This window comes from Camelus ferus, chromosome 3 (genome assembly GCF_009834535.1).
Source record: "Camelus ferus isolate YT-003-E chromosome 3, BCGSAC_Cfer_1.0, whole genome shotgun sequence".
Taxonomy (NCBI): Eukaryota; Metazoa; Chordata; class Mammalia; order Artiodactyla; family Camelidae; genus Camelus; species Camelus ferus.
Window position 1 is genome coordinate 3,669,380 of NC_045698.1, and position 15,702 is coordinate 3,685,081.

The window sequence follows — 15,702 nt, forward strand, 5'->3', positions numbered from 1 at the left end:
AGCCTTGAATAATTCTGCCTACTTGAAAGTTTGCATGATTGTTTATATTTCTGCAAAGGAAAAGGAAGCATTCTTATCATTCCCCCTTTCCCTTTCCTTCCACATAAACTTCAGGTTTCCTAGTTCGAACAAGGATGGACTTAACAGCTGCAATTCCCATTTCCAGAGATCGATGGGGTGTGTCCTGTCTTCACAACAGCCCTTCTCAGACCTTACTTCTGAATATTCAAAGAGATTCCAACCTATGCTTAAAGAGTTATTTAATTTTTTTTTCTTCAACAACCATAAAATTCCTTACTGGATAGAAAAACTCCTCTTTTTAATAGAAATTCAAAATACAACCACCAATTCAACAGGACATCTTCAAGAGGCATGTAGGGTTCATACTTTCTTATTTTTTAACAAACAACATTAAGCTAAGATACATATTTTTTCACTCTAGTGTAACTTAAATGATTGTCTTCAAGGCCTGGACTTCCACCACATACCTGGAACATATTGTTCAAGTTTATTACCATTTTTTCTTCATGTCAGGGATTGAGGATGAGGCCAAAAGAAAATTTCTGACCAAAGACGTTTGGTATCATTTTATCTAAAATTCAAACAATTGCTAGACACTTATTCTAAACGAAAGACTTTTTTTTTTTTTAATTTCCTTGGAAATCATTTGCTGCGTGGATAAATTACAGAATGTTCTATATTCTCATGATGTTAGAATAAAACCATCCCAATTCACAATCTGAACCTCCAATTTCAGAAATAAGGAAGTTTTGAGAATCATGACTTCTTAAGGCCAGTAAGAAGCTCAAAACCTTACTTTTCAAAAACTTTTTGTCATTCTGGGGCCCAGATAATTTTATTGTGTGATCTTTCCTCGTGAAATCCATAAACACTTCTTTTAAGTTACGTACGTCTTTGAAGCCACACATCCTTGATTTCCTGTCCAAAGTTGACGCTTCTTTACCAATTCAGGAAGTGACAGCCAGTCTCCTAGTGTATTTCCATGTGACAGCCAGAATGAAAAGTTTTTCATGTGAATCAGATCAGCCCACCCCATTTCTTAAAAGCGTTAATGGCTTAAAATCCAAACATTTCTACCCTGGCTTATAAGACCTGTATGATCTGACCCGTGCCCACCTCCTCAGCTCAGCGAATACCACCCCGGCTTGCTCACTACACTCCAGACACCCTGGGCTGATTGCTGCTGCTTTAACATGTGAAGTTGACTCCTAACTTGGAGACTTTCTATTATCATCCTACTGCCTGCCATTCTTTTAATAGACTTTAATTTTTAGAATAGTTTTAGATTCTCAGCAAAATGGAGTGGAAAGCACAGATTTTCCCCTTGTCCTCACACCTGCACAGCCCCCCTCATCATCAACAGCCCACCGCCTGGGACATTGGTTACAGCAGATGAAGCTACATTGACACATCATGATCACCCGAAGTCCACAGTTTACGTTACGGTTCACTCGTGGTGGTGTATATTCTATGGATTTGGAAAAACATGAGACGCGTACCCATCATTGTAACACCACGCAGAATATTTCCACTGCTCTAAAAATCCTCTGTGCTCCGCCTGTCCATCTCCCCGCCCCCGTGCCTGGCAACCACTGTCTTTAATGTCTCCATAGTCCTGTGTTTTCCAGAATGTCACAGAGTTGCAGTCACACAGGATATAGCCTTTTTATATTGCCTCCTTTCACTCAGAAATGTTTAATTAAGGTTCCTCCATGTCTTTTCATGGCTTGAGAACTCATTCCTTTTTAGTGTCAAATAGAATTCCACTGACGGGATGTACCCCAGTTTATTTAACTATTCACCTACTGAAGATCATCTTAGTTGCTTTCAAGTTTTGGCCATTACCAATAAAGCTGTTACAAACATTTGCATGCAGGTTTTCATGTAGACATAAGTTTTCAGCTCCTTTGGACCACATACTCAGACACAAAGGAAGCCTCATCAAATTTAAGAGGATAGAAACTATTTCAAACATCTTTGCTGACCACAATGGCATGAAACTAGAAATCAACTACAGAAGAACAAATGAGAAAAAAATGACTGCATGGAGACTAAACAACATGCTACTAAGGAAACCAATGGGTCAACAATGAAATCAAAGAAGAAACTGAACAATACCTTGAGACAAAAGTTTTCAGCTCCTTTGGGTAAACATCAAGCAGCATGGCTGCCGGAGCTCTTGGTTTTCAGTCTCACTAACTTGGATTTTTTATCCAGATAAATATTCAAGCATTAACTCACTCATTGATTCTTTCAGCCCTGAGACTTGTTGAATGATTTCCCTGTGTGAGGCATGCTCTTGGGGACACAGAATGAATAAACAGCATGTCTCTCCTCCATGAAGCGCCCATTCTAATGGAGGGAAGCCATCAGCAAAGAAACAGATCACACCAGGTGGTGATGAGAGCTCAGAGGACAGGGTGCACAGACTGACAATAATGCTACTCTGGATGGATGTGTCAGGCAGGCCCTCTGGTCGGGTGGCCCCGAAGCAGAGTCCTGCATGAGGTGAAGGAGGGGAGCCAGCAGATGTTGGGGGAAGGAAGAGCCTCGCAAAGACCCTGGGGTCGAGGTGCCTGCCACCAAGCTGCAACCTGGAGACCTGGAACTGGGGCAGGGTGAGTGGGGGTGAGGGGGGAAATGTTGAGGGGGACGGTGAGGACACAGAGGCAGCAGGCCTTCCAAGGAAGACTGCGACTTTACTCATTCTTGGTCCAAGGAGGAATCTGATACGACTGATGTGTGAAAACATCCTTGGGCTGAGTATATGGACAGACATGGGGGTGTGCGGATGGGAGGTCGGGAGGGAGGTGGGTGTGACACGGAGCCTGGGAGCTGCATGTGCTCTGACTGCACAGCTGACCAGCTGCCCACAAGGTGGACGTGGGTGAGAGAGGGAAAGGTCCTCCTCGGCCTCGGGCCTGTAACTGGGAAGGCGCAGCAGTTAACCTGGGGGAGACAGTACAGATGCCCCTTACCCAGCTGCCAGGTGAGAGCGTGTGTGCTTGAACACGCGCTCCTAGAATTCAGGCCAGAGGCCCAGGCTGGATGGTGTCAGCCGGCACTTAGAGCCGGGGGCTGGGGAAAGCTGGATGGAGAGCGAACGGGGAGGAAGAGGAGGAGGAGGACATGGCAGCTGCTTCTTTAATTTTCTGGTGGCTGGAAAGGAAAACATGGAGGTGGGGGAGAGATGTTTTAAAGGTGGGGGATGCGTATCTCAGCAAGGTGTCCTCATCTTGCACAACTGTTGTCACAGCTGCCTATCACCCTTTCCTCCTTCACCTGGGTCTTCCCAGGGTTCGGGCATGCTCTCTCTGGATGGCCCCCATCCCCCTGGCCGCACCCTGCAGAGTGTAAGTGTGGGCGGCCCACCCCTCGGGGTGAGCAAGGCTCAGAGCAGGTCTGGTTAGAAACAACCCCAAGAAGATTTTCCAGAGGAGGCGGACTTGAACGGGCCTTGAGCTGGTAGGATTCAGTATCTGGGATGGCAGGTGGGTGTCATTTGCAGGTCACGTGCAACCATTCAGAGTGAATGGCTGGAGCAGCATGTGTGCAGGGTGGGGAGCCAGGCACACTCCAAATGGCTGGTGTCCACGGAGATGGGTGAAGGAGGGTGTGGGCAGGGTGGTGGTGAACGGACGAGGCGTCTGTAACTGTGGAGGGCAGCACTGAGCAGGGCCGCTCTGAAGCCACTCGGCTGACTGACTTTTTAATCACCATGTCTGTGCAACTTCCTCTCTGGGAGCTCTGTCACCCTGGGTGACATCTGGGGCGCGCGGCCTTTGGAGTTATCTCAGGCACCACCACTACTTTACTCCTGGCTGCCTGCTTCCTCTCAGCCTTGCCCTGGGCTTCTGGAACACCTGCAAGGCACTTTTTCTCCTCCTGGGTCCCTGGACCGCTCCCACGGAGAGGCCCAAGGTTTCTAGTGGACAGAAAACCCCTACGTTGTCCAACGCTGGTTAAAGTGCGCTCACTCCCAGCCCATCCCACTTCCCCCAGCCCCGGGCATTACTGATCTGATGGCCTCTGGCCTTCCACTGTCCCTGGACCACTCCTGGGCACACAGTCTAGCTCTGAGGGGTTCACTCGACGGCTAGTCACTGACCTGAGGCGAGGGGGAGACACCTTCCTCCCTCTCCTATTCTCTTCTATGGGGTGGGTGGGACGTGCTTTGGCATACCAGTTCCCTGACAATATCCTCTCCCATCCCTGGTGAAGAATCAAAACCTCACTATGACCTAGGACAGTAGGAAACACTGGGGCAAAGGCAGCTTAGCACCAAGCATGGTGGACGTGAATGGGCAGATGGCAAGTTGGTTCCTACAAAGCACCTCCACACCGGATTTCCCCAGAAGATGGCCTTTCTACTATGCTGAGAAAGGGCTGATGTGTCATAAATATGGCTGGAAATTCCCTTTGGGTCTAAAACACAGCTAGGGAAAGACAGACATCTTGTGGGCTTCTGTTAGCATTACATCACAGCTCTGGAAACTAATACAACTCAATCAGGTCATGTCACTGAATTGGAGACTGCGAGAGTTGTCAGCTACTCCATAAAATCTCTCTCAGGGTTTTCAAAGAAAGGAGAAACATAGCTTATTTTTCTTATGGTATAATTCATCAAATGAAAGAATAGTTTTTCATAAAGCAAAATACAAGAACGTTCAAAGAACAAATAGCTTTCTATTGAGTTCTTCTGATAAAAGCCTTGACTTTGAGATAAAATCTATTAGCCATTTCAGTGGAATCATATGCTAATAAATTAAACGATCAGTTTAATTAACCTCATAACTATGCTATATTCTAAAGTTTTAATTCTGAGAAGTTACTGAGTGTCTGGTCCTGAGTAGCTGGCAATGAGGGGTGGAGCGAGAACTGACACTTTTGTAGTTGAACCCTCTAAATAACTGGACTCCACAGGCACAGGGGAGACGCAGAATCTAGGCCAGAATCTAGACATCCCCCAGGTCTTAGTGCACTCTGACAGAAAAACACAAAGTTTTTCTTTGAAGTTTGAGAATTAAAATGTTAAAAAAAAAAAGACACAAAACCCCTCAAACAAACCCTCTCTTTGTATGAGCAGGCTTGAGATAAATTTATCTATTTTCCAAAATCGATAATGCCATCAAGAAACTGTTAACACGTCCTGTCTCTACAGTAGATCCTGTGGACTTGGCCCTGTCCTTGTCATTTTACATTTAAATTATAGCCAGTCCTCTGCAAGGAAATACCAGCTCAAATAGGTCACTTGTTTGAGTATTCACAGCCAAGCGTGTGGTTCCAAAGCCACTGCTCACTACTGCAGTGTAGACATCTGCTTCTTTGATTCCATCAAACAGGACAAAATAGGTGTGGCCCATCACATGGGAAAGAGGAAAAATGTCACTTTTATCATTCCTTATCTAGTGGTCTACACTGATTTCCATTATTAATCAGAATCACACTTGTTTTTGTACAGCCTCCAAGGTGAGAATGATTTTTACATCTTGAGAGGGTTCTTCAAAAAACAAAAAAATGAGAAGACATACGGTAGAGACCTGTATGGCCCCCCCAAAGCCTAAAATATTTACTGTGTGGCTTTTTACAGAAAGTTTACAGAAAGGGGGTAAGTTACACTCTACGTTACGTAAACCAGGCTTTTTTTTCTTTAAACATCTTATAGAGTTCCCAGTTCCAGCAAGGGTAGGTGTGTGGTGTGTTGTGTGTGTGTGGGTGGACAGGAGAAAATGCTGGAGGGTTAGTTGGTGCCTCCTCCACTAAGGTACTCTGGGGAAAAACACTCGTTTGGGAAACCTTAAAAAGGAAGTTACTGTTAAGACCTATTTGTCTGGGATCAGAGACCAGAAATGGAACGTCATCAGGACCACAAGGATCTCCTCTCCCCTTTCTCCAAGACACACGGTCTGTCATGGAAGGTACACCTGCTTCCCCGCTGTGCATTTGCTCTCTTCTCCTTTCCCTTTTAACCTTTGTTTTCTGTGCGTCCCACGGCACTTTCGTGGACAAGTACCGGCCTGTCCTAAGTGTCTGAGACATGCAATCTAGCAGTCTACAGTCCCTCACGTGGTGTATACCTGAGAGCTAAGATATTTGGAGAAGAACCCAGGCTACTTTCTGGGAAGGGGTGTTTTCAACTGCAATTTCCATCCTTAAGATTTAGGAAGGAGTCGGTAAGGTCTGGACATCTCAACACACACAATGCTTGTACTGGACCCTAAGAATTTGGACTTTATAACCAGACGTTTGGAAACCATGGAAGTCTTCTGAGCAAGGTAGCGATGGCAACAATCTATGATAATTAAAAAGGTTCTGGTAGCGGTGGATATTGAAATAGAGAGGGGAAAACCTCCGCTCAAACAAGAGGATCAAGGCCTGAATTTATCCAGGAATTGCGGTCAGGTGAGGATTTCTTTTCCTTTATCCCTTCCCAAGAGATTTTAAAAATAAGACTTGGCAGTGGCTGGCTATTGACCGCTGGCGGGGTCGCCGAGGATTCGGCCATGCGCCGTGCTTGGCACCTGGCTTCACGGACGCGGCGGGGACCGGTCTGGAAAGACATGGAGGAGCGCTGGGTCCGACGGCAAGTGGACACAGGGGGCAGGCCGAGCTGCCGGGAAGAAAGACAGACGTTCCCAGAGGAAGGACAGGTCACTGCAGGCCACGGCCAAGGCGAGGCGCCGCAGCGCACCGAGCGCGGCCGGAGGAACCGCTCGGGCTGCGCCCGCCGCGAGGGGCAGCGGGAACCGTAGTCCTCACGTCTCCTCCTGGGACCGGCCGGACCGGGGCAGCGCGGTTCCCCGCAGCTATAAATCGCGCACTAGCCCGTCTGGTGCGGGGTCCTTCAGGGCCAGGAGGCGCCTGAGTGACGTCATCCCCAGGTCGCCGCCCCTCTGTCGAAGGCTTTAGGTGTCTAAAGAAACCGTGCCACACAGCAAGCCGGCAACGAAAGATGAAACCCTAAACGGTGGGAGAGGGGTCCTCCATTGCCTCTTCTCTCTTCGGCTCTTCCTTCGCGCGCGTCTTCCCTGCCGCACCTGCGCGGCCTCACTCCCTGCTTTGCTCAGGCAGCGCTTCAGGCAGCCCCGCTCCGAGGCGAGGGGCGGGGCGAGCCAGGGCGGGGCGGGGTCCTGGCTGGGCTGCGTCGCGCTCGGGGGCCGCGCCGGGTAGCGTTTCTTTCTAGTGCTGGAGGCGGCTCTGGCTAGGAGAGCCCTTCGCCGGCTCCACGGGGACCTCTGTGCACGGATGGACCCGCCCGGACCCGGCGGGAAGCGGCCTGGCAGGCGGCGGCCCCGGCGGCGTCAGCAGAGGCAGGGCAGGGCCGAGGCCACGGGTCCCTGAGGCGCGCGGGCCCACCGGGCCCGGCGGCGGCACCATGATGCCGGGCGAGACCCACTCGGCGGCGCCCGGGACGGCGGCGGACCTCTCGCGCTGTCAGGGCTGCGCCTCCCTGCAGCAGGTGCGGCGTCTCCCCTGGGCTGAGAATGTGGAGGGGCTGGGTCGACCGTCCATGGCGCGGCGCTGGGGGTCTGGCTGCGCGGGCGACCCCTCCGCGCCGTGCTCCCGCCCCTGGGCTGAAGCTCCCCCTCCTCCCTTTCGTCTAACCTTCTCCTGCAGTCGATTTGGGAGTGGTTTGCGTTGTTTAGCTTTGGGATCCAGGATTCGTTTAATGGGATGCGGTGGTGGGGCGGGGGAGCAAACGAGTTCTGGAGGGCCCTCTCCACTTACCCAGTCTCGTATTCCCCAAGGCTCACTTTTGATGAGTCGTGGTCAAAATGACAAGGGACGCTGCTTCTTCAAGGATAAAGTTTTTTGTTGTGCTGGCTCATCTTAAAATATTTCTTGCCTGGGGGCAGGATCTTTTGCGGCCTACGGTTGGCTAGGAGGTTCATTCATCATTAAAGGCACGCGGATACTGGAGGTTTTTAACAGTAGCGTGGACTGTTCGCTACAGTGACAGCAGAGGAGTTGCAAGTGTCTGGCCCTGGATCTTGCGGAATAGTAGGAATAGTCTCGAATACTCTTTTCCAGCTGGACTCTCCCAGCTGTCTGGTGTCGGGAGTCTCTCTTCAGTATCTTCAATGGTAAAGTGGAGCCATCCACGGCCGTACAAAGGTGTAATTAGATTATCGCTTATTCTACTGAGGGTTCTAGGCAGTAGGGACATGGTAGTGAACAAAATAGGTAAAAAATTGCTTTCATAAGTAAGATCTATGCCTGCAAATAAGACTTTGGAAGGTCTGAAGTGTTAGGAGAAAAAGGAGGAGTCAGAGTGGTGGTCTTGGCTCTTGGCTGGGGTGCAGGCAGGGTATTTTTGAGGAGGTGACATTTGAATGATGAGAAGGAGCAGACTAGAAAAGGTGTGGGAAGAGCTTTCTAGGAGGAGCCTTCTAGCTTCCTAGGTAGGGGCATTAGCAGGTGAATGGCTGTTGAGGTGAGAAGGAGCACATGAGGAGCAGAATAAGGGCTGGTTGGTGTGAAAGCAGTGCAGAGGGGAGAGTTCTGATGAAACCAGAAAAGAATGTAGGCCAGACAGGCCATCAGGAGAAGTTTAGTTTTTTTTTTCTTTCTTTTTTTCCCCCTCCAAACTGCATTGCCTATGAACTGATCCCAAACGTTTTAAGGCTGAACGCAGGGGAGGGAGAAAGTCTCCCTCTTTGTCGTGGGCCGGCACTCTGGAATAGGAGGGCTAATAGTAACATCGTTGCCTGTGCTGAGCTGCCTCTTATAAACATTGTTTATAATCTGCTTTTATGTTTTCCCCTCAAAACCTAGGAACATGAGCAAAGTTCTTTTAAATCTTTAGTAAGTTATATTTCTTCCTTGGGCCAGTTTATTCCCTCAACAAATGTTTACTGATCACCTGTTGTGTTTTAGGCAGTACAGTTACTACTGGGGGAGAGACAAATATTCTTGATCTCTTGGAGCTTCCATTTTAGGAGGTGGGGGGAGGAGGTAGGATAAAACAAGTTACGTGGGAAGGTAGTAAATACATTGGAGATGAGATGGGCAGAAAAGGGGGAGAACAGAAGGGCAAGGAAGGAGCCGGTTGGTGGAATTAAGGCAGAAGTCCTGGGAGGCCTCACAGAGCTTGTGTTTGAGAAAAGGGGGTGAGGTAAGCTCTGTAGACGGCTTGGGAGGAAGGCATCCCAGACAGTGGGAAGATGAGGTGCGGCTGACGCAGGAGCTTGTTTGGTGTGCTTGGGAAGAGAAGGGGGCCACTAGCTGGGGTGGCGTGACCGTTTGGGGCTGTTGTAACGAAGTACCATAAACTGGGTGGCTTTTGAGGCAATAGGAATTTTATTTCTCACAGGTATGGTGGCTGGGAAGTCCAAGATCAAGGGGCTGGCAAACTTGGTATCTGATGAGAGCAAGATTCCTGGTTCATGCTTTCTTCTTGTTGTGTCCTCACATGGCTGAAGGGGAAAGACAGCTCTCTGGAGTCTCTTTTACAAGAGCACTCATTCCATCCACGAGGGTTCTGCCCTTAGGACCTCCTCACCTCTCAAAGGCCCAGCCTCCGAATAGCTATCACGTTGGAGACGATATTTCCACATGTGAACGTCGCAGGGGCACATGTGGCCTGCAGCAGTCAGGGAGTTTGAAGTCAGAAGAGAGAGCCTGATTGTGGGAGCCCTTAGAGACTATTGTAAGGGTTTTGGCTTTTACTCTGAAAGGTTTGTGAATCGTGGGAGGCTTTTGTGCGGGAGAACAACTGCTGTAAACTGTGCTTTTCAGTTGTTGATCTGATTTTCCTTCAAAATCCTGTATACCCGTAGTGGTCCCCATCCTGCTTCAAAGTAGCAACTGTTTGCTTCTGGTTGCTTAGGCCAGAAACTAGGTGTCATCCTTGGTTCCTCACTTCTCTCTCACAACCTGCATCCAGTCCGTCAGCTGATTCTGCTGGCTCCGTCCTTGTTATCCCCCACTGTCTTGCCGTTCCCACTGCTCCCACCCTTGGTGAGCCAGCATGATCTCTGGCCTAGAGGTTATCTCAGTAGCTTCCTAGGACGCCCTCCTTCCACCCTTGTCACGTTCCCCCTCTAGGTTCTGAGAACAGCAGTAGGAGCAATCCTGCTAAGTCTCTGAGTCCAAGGGTCTGCAGGCCTTTTCTGTAAGGGATAAAGTGATAGATATTTAGGTGTCGCGGTCTTGTTCACAGCTCCCCAACTCTGCCTGTGTAGTGTAAGCACAGCCACAGTCATACGGGAGGAATGGGCGTGGTTATGCTCCCTGGAACCCTGCTTTGGAAAAACAGGCAGAGGGCCTTTGCAGACCTCTTTCCTAGACTGTAGCACTCCATTGTATTTGGGTTTTCTGTTGCCTGAAATGCTTTTTTAGCGGAAGGGGATGGTTAGATGTGAGTGGAGTCTCTGAAACAAATCTTTAATATTGCAAAGTAAAGCTGGAAGAAGAGATTCCATGCAGATTGTGGAGGACCTTGAATGGGAACCTGCCTGGAAGTTCTGTACTTACTTCCGTTCGCAGTGCGGAGCAGCAAAGGGCTTGGTGTGGTACCGCACAAGGGCCATGCTGTGGTAGAAATCACCCGTGCTGCGTGCAGGCCTCAGGAGGGGGTAGATTACTTCACTAGCGCATGCTGATAAATGTGTGGCTTCACTGAAGGGTCTTGGAAATGGGACAGCGAAGAAAAAGGTTCTGAGTGTGAGAAACTGCAGAGTGGACAGATCTCAAGCCGGGAAAATAGAAGCTTCAGGGAGTCAAAGCCCTGGTGAGTGTGAGGACGGTGGTAGAGGTAGGAGAACGCGGGCCCCAAGAGGGAAGAGATGTTGGAAACGTGGGCCCGAAGTTTTGGAATGAATGATTTCAGCACTGGGGGTTTTCAGCTGTTTCACATTGTGTGTGGAGCCAAGTGCCTCCAAGGAAATAGAGAAGCAGCAGGTTAGATGGACACCGAGTTCCTTGTAAGAGTTTTGCTTGGGGAGGGGTGGGGAGAGGACAGTGGGGGAATGTGTCCTGTCACTTCAAAGGAACTTTGTAAACCTTGGTGGTAATTAGTGAGACTGCCTGCCATCATGAGGGGTCAGCGAAGAAAACCCACCAGCTCATGACTCAGGGCTACGGCAGGGGGAAAGGGATACACAGGAAGCGGGTAGGAAGTCAGGATGGGGAAGGAGGACTGAGAACAGGCGATGCACGTACCCGTGGAGAGGACGTTTCTGCAGGGTTACACAGCATCACAGCAAGTTCTGTATTTCAGCTAAAATTGTGCCCGAGAGACGAGGCTCCGTACACGGAGAAGGGGTCCGGCTGTGCAGTTTGAACACACTGAACCTCCTGGACTTGCAGAACATTTATGAGCATTTAACAAGCATCCGGCCACACCTCCACGGGAGGCTGGCTGTCCCGGGTGGCCCAGCAGTTCGCCTGGACTGCGGGTCTTCCTTCGTGCCTCAGTCCTCCCTGTGCTTTTTCTCTTTAGTGGGTGCAGAGGTACACTGCCTTTGCTGAGATCATTGCTTCGTTCAGACATTTGTAGATTGACCGCATCTTTTTTCGTGGTCTCACAGATCCTCTCATCTCTGTTTTCATCCTGTTGGCTATAATGGTTCATCACTGGTCTGTAGCTTAGTGTCCATGTGGGTTGCCAAACTTGAGGAGTCCTGAACCACTGGATCCTCAATCTGGTGATGTTATGCTGACCCCAGGCCACCTGGAGTTGGAGGAACAACAGCTCAGACCCCACCTCCTTCCCTAGGGGCCGGGCAGTAGTGGGGCACAGTGTGTGCACCCCTAAAGGAACGTGAGTCAGGGCCCTCAGTGCCCTCTGCCTGGGCGCAGCCGCTCTGCACTCACGGTCCTGAGACTCCTGAGTTAGAGACCTTGGTTGCTACCGACATAATCGGATAGAAGGAAGAAGAGTCTTTATTGTGATACTGCAGTTGCCGACCAGAACTGAGCTGCCGCGCAACCAGGCCATCGGGAAATAGTGAGGGACTAGCGTGCTGTAGGAAACCAAGAAGTTGTCTTCACTTCGTTTCATTTTCCCGTGTAATTCCCCATTTTGTAATTGTAAGTTTTTAAAATCAGAGTTAGACATGAGCATAGCTTGGAGACACAGCTGGATATGCAGCTTGTTAAGCCCCTGCCAGCCTAGCCCGCTTCCCAGGGGACCCCGCTGCGTTTGCACTCTGCTGTGTCTCAGGTTGTGAAGTAATAGACGTGTGTTGCTACTTCTTGTTTTCCAGTTTTAGGCATATTGTTCAGTTTCTGACTTTGGAAGGTGAAGACTGAGCTGTCTTTCTGCCCTGCACCCCAGCACGCCTTAGTCTCCCCTCACCCCCCAAAATCCTCTCCGCGTGGCTATGACTTCCCTTAGGTCACTATTTGGAGGTGACATTATTATGGTGGTTTGTTTTAGAGCCAAACTCTGGAGTCCATTTCAGTTACTTTTCCTTTCCTGTGTGTTTTCTTGTTTCCCCTGGTGAATGATTGTATTCTTAATTCAATGTATTCATCTTGAAAATGTTAACAAATGCTTATTATAAGTCAGAGACAAAGTTAAATACTTATACGGCTCATTCTGTTTAATCCTGGCCAGTTAGGGACCCCCCGCCCCGCCAGCACACCATAAACCAATGTTTCAGTCTCCTTATCTGCAGCGTGGGAAGTGGTACTGAGGCAGGGGTCAGTGAGGTCAGTGTGCCCATGGTGCGCATCCGCAGGGTGCTGGAACAGGACCGTGAACCCAGCTGTGCCTGACTCAAGCCTGAGCTTTCTGGAATGTCTCTGGCGGGGGACTTGACATCACAGAATGGCATCTGGAGGCAAGACTGGGAAGATGAGATGGACTCGCAAAAACTCCAAAGAGAACGGGAAAAAAAAGAGGTTCTTTAAAAAAACAATCAATTTAAATGCGTGATGGAGCCACATTTGCTTGCCCTTCTCTGCCAGTCACGTAGAAATACCACCTTAACGCTTTCATTCCACCCGGTGCTCTGTCGTTTTATTAGGGGAGAACTTCCCCCCAAGCCTTTAGACCGGCTCTAACCTGCACGTGCGAGGCTGCCTCCCAGATTCTCTAGTGCTCTGTTTTGTGTCCCACATTGTCCTCCCTGGATTCACTCCACGATTTGGGTGGAACGTGTTCACGTGCTCGTGTACCTCCCTGAGCAAGGGTGTCTGGGAAGTTTGCGGAGACTACAGATTTGAGAATGCCTTCTAGCATCATGATTGGTTGGTAGCTTGTATGGAATTTTCCTCTGGGATCATTTTCCTGTAGGCTTTTGAAGGCTTGCTTTCTGGTCTCTAGGGTTCTAGGTCTCTGGATTATTGTTTAAGTCTGAAGCCATTCTGACTCCAGGTTCTTTGTGACTTTTAAAAAAAATTTTTCTCTCATTCTTACAGGATCTTTGCTTTGTCTCTGATGATCTGAAGTTTTGTGCTGATGTTTCATGGTTTGGATCCTGTTTGTATCCATTTGCTGGGCTCTTTCTGGAAACTTCTGGCTTCAGTTCTGGGGTTTTCTTCTTGAATACCAGCAGTGTTTCTTTAGCGACCGCCCCATCTCTTCCATCTCTCTCTCTCTCTCTCTCTCTCTCTCTCTCTCTCTCTCTCTCTCTCTGTCTCGCAGGGCGCAGGAGACTCCTTGCGCTGACACTCCGATTGTTTCTATTTTTGCTCTTCCCCTGTCTGTTTTACTTTATTTTGCAGGGCTTTTTTTTTTTCAACTTTACCATCAAATGTTCTGAGTCTTTTATTTTGCTTTCCTGTTTTTAATTTAGTTATAATAAACAGTTTTACTGAAGTATAATTCACATGCCATAAACTTTATACTCTTAAGATGTACAACTCAGTAGTTTTTAGTATTTGCACAGTCAAGCAACCCAGTCAGCAGTGTGTAATTATAAACCATGTTTATCCTGCCCCTGTGCCCCCGCCAAGAAACCCCTTAAGTTTCGGCAGTCATTCCCTCCCCCGGCGCCCAAGTCCTGGGCAGTCGCTTACCTGCTTCCTGGCTCTCTGGATTTGCCTGCTGTGGATGGTTCATATGGATGGGGTCATACAGGAGCCTTTTGTGACTGGCTTCTTTTGCTTAGTGTGTTTTCAAGGTCCATCCATATTGTAGCTCGTGCCATCCATTCCTGTTCATCATCGGTCAGTCCCGTCGTGTGGCTATCTGACGTTTTGTGTATCTGTCCGTCAGCTGCTGACCCACCCCTTTATCAGTTGACACTTAATTGATTTCCACTTTTTGGCTGGTGTGAGGAAATGCTGCCATGAACCAGAGTGGACGAGTTTACGGGCAAGTGTTTCCACTTCTCCTGGGTGTATACCTGGGAATGAAATTGCTTCTTGTATAGTTAGCTGTTTACCACTTTTTGTTTGTTTGTTTACCATTTTGAAGAGCTGCCAGATTATTTTCCACAGCAGTTGCACCTTTCATATTCCACTGGCAGTGTATGAGGGGTCCAGTTTCTCCACGGCTTCATTTTGATTTTAGCCATCCTAGTGGGTGTTTGTTTTTAATTTAAAAAAGATTTCTAAGAACTCTGAATATTTCTTTTAAAGACAGCTGCTGTTCTTGTTTCTTGAATATAACATTTATCTCAGATCATATTAATATTTTTAAAGTTATGTTTTAAGTTTTTATTTCGTCTGAGTGCTTTGGCTCATTTTGTTTTGGTCTCTCATGCTACAGGGTTTCTCTCTGATGTTTGGAAATCCTTGATTGTTTGTTCTCATTAGAAGCAGTGGCTAATACAGTGGTTGGAGACACCTAGTGTGTGGGGCTTTGGGGCCCTGAGCTTCACGTCAGTACCTTTAGATCTTGTCTCCAGGCTGGTCAGATTTCTTCAGAAAACCTGCTTCTAAGTGTCCCGCCTTGAGGGCAAAAGGGTTGGCTGGCACTGTCTGGGAGCTGAATGGTCAGTGTCAGGGCGTGTGCGTGGGTGTACCTTGTCCCTCTGTCTTTGGTGCATTCCACCTGCCCCATGTGTTCACAGTGTCCCAGGCAGAGAACTTCAGAAACAGACCTTCTGCTGCATGAGGGAGGAGCAGTTTCCTAGAGGCAAAGCAGAGGCAGGCATTTGAGGATTAAACGCTTTTACCAAAAAGCTTGCAACTAGTTGCCATTTTAGTGCCCACCTTCCCCGCCTCCCGCCTTTCCAAGGAACCTGTTTCTTCCACTCTTGTTGAAGTTTTTTGCAGTATAAACTGAGAATTGACTGGTTTGTCATCGTCCCCCACCTGCCCCACCCCTGGTTCTCCTGGGTCTGCTAAATCAGTATTCTCAGATCTGCTTTCCTGTTTCCATTTCTGTTTTATCCTGTTCTCATCCTTTGGGGGAAAATAAATCCTGACTTTAGTTTTAGGTGGTTTTAGGGAGGGAGTAAAAACAGTTGCATTATTACCCTCTCTGGTTAGAAATCTGCTATGTAGAATTTATTATGTACATAATGAAAGATTTTTTTTTATGTGGAAAGCCAGATACACTAAAGCTATTGAATAGTCCATTCATTGCCCTTTTCACATACATTGTTCAGAGTCCCTACTGTACACAAGAATAAATTCTAGAATAAAGATAGGAATTTAAAAAGGCATAAAAGTAATAGAATTAACATATAGAAGAATCCTTATATTTTAGCATCTTAGGTGGGGCAGAACTTTCTAAATATATCAGGAAACCAACATTTAAAAAATTAACTATGTAAATATTTA

The 15,702-nt window shown here is 48.3% G+C and overlaps 1 protein-coding gene across 1 annotated transcript in view; it reads left to right on the plus strand.

Annotated features, from left to right (window-relative positions):
* Window positions 1-7,156: 7,156 nt before the first annotated feature.
* ICE1 (interactor of little elongation complex ELL subunit 1) overlaps window positions 7,157-15,702 on the plus strand; it is a 48,192-nt gene continuing 39,646 nt past the window's right edge. The window contains exon 1 of the mRNA XM_032469711.1: window positions 7,157-7,480. Coding sequence (XP_032325602.1) covers window positions 7,397-7,480 — 84 coding nt within the window. The 5' untranslated portion in view covers window positions 7,157-7,396. The remainder of the gene's footprint in view (window positions 7,481-15,702) is intronic.